Consider the following 4008-nt stretch of genomic DNA (forward strand, 5'->3'; position numbering starts at 1 on the left):
GAACCACACAAAGGCAGAAGTGGGAATACCACCAAGGCCCTGAGTTCAAGCCCCCTCACCCTCCCCCCAAAAAAACCAGTAGATTAAGAATTAATGATGGTACAGAGGTACTTTGTATGATCCAGTGCAGGGTTATCTTCTTTTGGGGGGGTGGGAGGAAAAGGGGGAGTAGGTTGACTATTTAATTTTTCTTTCGTTTAATATCTGAACAGTGTTTGGGTTTCGACAGACCATGATGAAATAGAAAACATAGCCAAGCAGTTCGGAGCCCAGGTACATCGGAGAAGTTCAGAAACCTCCAAAGACAGCTCTACCTCGTTGGACGCCATTGTAGAGTTCCTTAAGTTCCACAATGGTAGGGTCGCTCCTCTGCCCGGCATTCTGCTGGGTGGGTTTTGGATGTGTGTGTGTGTGTGTGTGTTGTGTGTGTGTGTGTGTGTGTGTGTGTGTTGGTCCTGGGGCTTGAACTCAGGGCCTGGGTGCTGTCCCTGAGCTCTTTTGCTCAAGGCTGGTGCTCTACCACTTGAGCCACAGCGCCACGTCTGGTTTTCTGGTGGTTCCTTGGAGATCAGAGTCTCCCGGCCTTTCCTGCCCAGGCTGTGACCATTACATGCGAAAGCCAGCAGCGGTGCTGTGGCTCAAGTGGCAGAGCAGAAGAACCCCCAGGGCCAGCGCCCAGGCCTGAACTATGCAGTCCATATAAAAAGCAGGCCGGGCGCCGTGGCTCACACCTGTCGTCCCAGCTCCTCAGGAGGCTGAGATCTAGAGGATCGCGGTTCGAGGCCAGTCTGGGCAGGGAAAGGCCATGAGACTCTGATCTCCAGTGAACCACCAGAAAACCAGACGTGGCGCCGTGGCTCAAGCGGTAGAGCGCCAGCCTGGAGATCGCTTGCAAGGCGGAGACACGGTGGGTTGATGGGAAGGCCCCCCGCCTGACCCCGGCCGCCCTCCTGCCCGCAGAGGTGGACATCGTGGGGAACATCCAGGCCACGTCGCCCTGCCTCCACCCCAGCGACCTGCAGAAGGTGGCGGACATGCTGCGCGAGGAAGGCTACGACTCCGTGTTCTCCGTGGTCCGCCGCCACCAGTTCCGATGGAGCGAGATCCAGAAAGGAGGTGAACGAGCCCCCGCGCGCTGCCCCCCCCTGGATAGACCCCCCCCCCCTCCTCTCCACCATTCTCTCCCTCCCCCCTCCCCCCCCCCCCCCCCCCCCCCCCGCCGTCCCTGCCCCCCGGGCCCACCCGCCTGGAATCCTGGGAGGGAAAGGAGAGGAAGTGGTGGGTGACACTTGAGCCTTGGCTTCCTGTTCTTGAGACGAGACAGAGCCGGAATCCCTCCCGCGCGCTCTCCGTGTCTTTTCCTTCTTTAATCAGTACCAGTTCCTGGACTTGAACTCAGGGCCTGGGTGCTGGCCTTGCTGAGTCTCCTCACGCAAGGTGTGTCCTTCAACCCCTGAGCCACCCCTCCACCTTCCAGCTTTTGGGGAGCTTCGTTGGAGATAAAGAGACTCACAGCCTTTTCCCTTCCCCGGGCTGGCCTTGAACCGCGATCCTCCGGATCTCAGCCTCCTGAAGAGCTGGGATGGCAGGCGGGAGCCACGGAGCCGGCTGCTTTTTACTTTTTCCCGTCACACCTCCTGAGCCTCTTACATCCGTGTGCCTGTTGAGCAGACGTGGCCTTTTTTTTGGGGGGGGGGTGTTTCATGCAATTCCTACACGTCCATCCAAGAAAAGTCTGGCGATCCCACAGCCTCGGGTTGTGGAATGGCTTCTTTAGGCTCCATGAGGAGTTGGGGTCGGGCCTCCATTGGGAGCCTGAGCTCCAGCCAGAGAGATCGGCAAGTGCCACCATCCATCCATCCGGTCATCAGCTAGCTGGGAAGTGCCCGCCACCCGCTGCGGGAAGACGCCATGAGCCGGTCATGAGCTGCCGTGTGCCGCTTGTGGGGTGTTGAGTGTCTGGGCTGGGTGTCCCCCATGAGACCCGGGGAAGCCGGAGGAAGCGCTCAGGGAGGGCGAGGGAGGCGAGGGAGGATTGGAAAGACAGGCTGGCAATAGCGATTCTCCAGGTTCGTACCGAGAACGCCCGCAGCACCCGCCCGTGTAGCGATGTTCGAGCGGTACCTAGCGGGCTAAGAGGTAGATTTGCATTTTTAAACCGATGCACCAAAATCCCAGAACTGAAAATACGGCAAGAATCGATGACATCTTCAAAAGCAGCCGGGCGCCGGTGGCTCCCGCCTGTCAGCCCAGCCGCTCAGGAGGCTGAGACCTGAGGATCGTGGTTGGAGGCCAGCCCGGGCGGGAAAGTTCAGCACCAAAAAGCTGCAAATGGAGCTGTGGCTCAAGTGGCAGAGGACCAACCAGCCTTGAGCACAAAAGCTCAAGGGTAGCACCCAGGCCCTGAGTTCAAGACCTGGGATATCAGGGGGAAGAGAGTGAAGCTATAGTAATTGAACAGAAAAATTGCTCAGCTTCTGCCAAATAAACTAAGCACTAGTGGCTCCCTCCTGAAATCCCAGCTACTCAGGAGGCTGAGATCTGAGGATCACAGTTCAAAGCCAGCCCAGGTAGGAAAGTCTGTAAGACTCTGTCTCCAGTGAACCACTAAAAAGCCAGAAGTGGCGCTGTGGCTCAAGTGGTAGAGCGCCAGCTTTGAGTGAAAGAGCTCAGAGACAGCGCCCAGGCCCTGAGTTCAAGACCTAGGACCTGCAGGAAAACCAAAACACAAAGCAAGAACCCCCTTCGAGTTGTTGTCTCTAGGTAGGTGAACGTGGCTGGTTTTGTTCGCTTTGTGGCGTTTCTGAGTGCGTCCACCCCCCCCCATCCCCTCCCCGGGTTCGAAGCCGGGTCCGCTCACAGAGCCTTTCGCCTTCAGTTCGCGAGGTGACGGAGCCTTTGAACCTGAACCCCGCCAAGCGGCCCCGGCGGCAGGACTGGAGCGGGGAGCTGTACGAGAACGGCTCCTTCTACTTCGCCAAGCGCCACCTGATTGAGATGGGCTACCTGCAGGTGCGTGCTCTCCCGCCCCGAGGCGCAGCCCTGTCCCCCGTCAGCCCTGCCACTCAGGAGGCTGAGAGCTGAGGATCCCGGTTCGAAGCCAGCCCGGGCAGGAAAGTCCATGAGACTCTGATCTCCAGTGGACCCGCAAGAAAGCCAGACATGGAGCTGTGGCTCAAGTGGTAGAGCGCCAGCCTTGAGCTGAAGAAGCTCAGGGACAGCGCCCAGGCCCTGAGTTCAAACCCCAGGACCACCAACAAAACAAGGATAGAGCTAGCTAGAGTATGAACCACCAGCCTCCTCCAAAAGAAGAATAGGAAAAAGAATCAGGGAGTGTATTTCAGTCTTTACAGGCCTTCAGTGTCCACGATCTGTAGTCCCTGGTGAGTTAGGTAGATTGTGATGTTAGTTTTAAGTAGTTGTCCAAAGGAGCTGCCGCTGGACAAAGCAGTTGATGAATACGAAATATCTTGATCCACGTCCCCCCTTCCCACCTTCTCCCCCACCCCTCCCCTCGCCCTTCTGCATTTTGCGGGGTTTGCACTGGATTTTCAGCTGCCTTCTCCCCCTCTTCTCCCCTTCCTTTGTCCACCTCTGGACCCTTTAAATAACCCGTGCTGCCAGGGACTGTGGCTCAGGCCTGTAGTCCTTGCCGTGGAGGCTGAGAGCCGAGGATCACCGTTCAAAGGCAGCCCAGAAAGTCCAAGACTCCTCAGTCCAGTGAACCAGCACAGAGCCAGAAGTGGCGCTGTGGCTCAAGTGGTAGAGCACCAGCCTTGAGCACAAAAGCTCCAGGAAATCACCCAGGCCCTGAATTCAAGCCCCAGGACTAGCATGATAAAAAAACAATTCAGGCTTGATATGGCTGGCAAAGAGCCGGGTGGGAAAGCCCTCACCCTGTTCCTGGACCCTGTGGACTCAGCCTCCAGCACCCACACCAGGCAAATGGACTCAGCCTCCAGCACCCACACCAGGCAAATGGACTCAGCCTCCAGCACCCACACCAGG

The 4008-nt window shown here is 57.7% G+C and overlaps 1 protein-coding gene across 1 annotated transcript in view; it reads left to right on the forward strand.

The window, feature by feature from the left end:
* Positions 1 to 207: 207 nt before the first annotated feature.
* The window catches only part of Cmas (cytidine monophosphate N-acetylneuraminic acid synthetase), a gene marked incomplete at its 5' end in the record, with an annotated part of 26815 nt that continues 23014 nt past the window's right edge, over positions 208 to 4008 (forward strand). Inside the window, 3 exons of the mRNA XM_013025064.1 lie at positions 208 to 355; positions 961 to 1116; positions 2879 to 3012. Coding sequence (XP_012880518.1) covers positions 208 to 355; positions 961 to 1116; positions 2879 to 3012 — 438 coding nt within the window. The remainder of the gene's footprint in view (positions 356 to 960; positions 1117 to 2878; positions 3013 to 4008) is intronic.

The sequence above is a fragment of the Dipodomys ordii genome, unplaced genomic scaffold (assembly GCF_000151885.1).
Source record: "Dipodomys ordii isolate 6190 unplaced genomic scaffold, Dord_2.0 Scaffold81, whole genome shotgun sequence".
NCBI lineage: Eukaryota > Metazoa > Chordata > Mammalia > Rodentia > Heteromyidae > Dipodomys > Dipodomys ordii.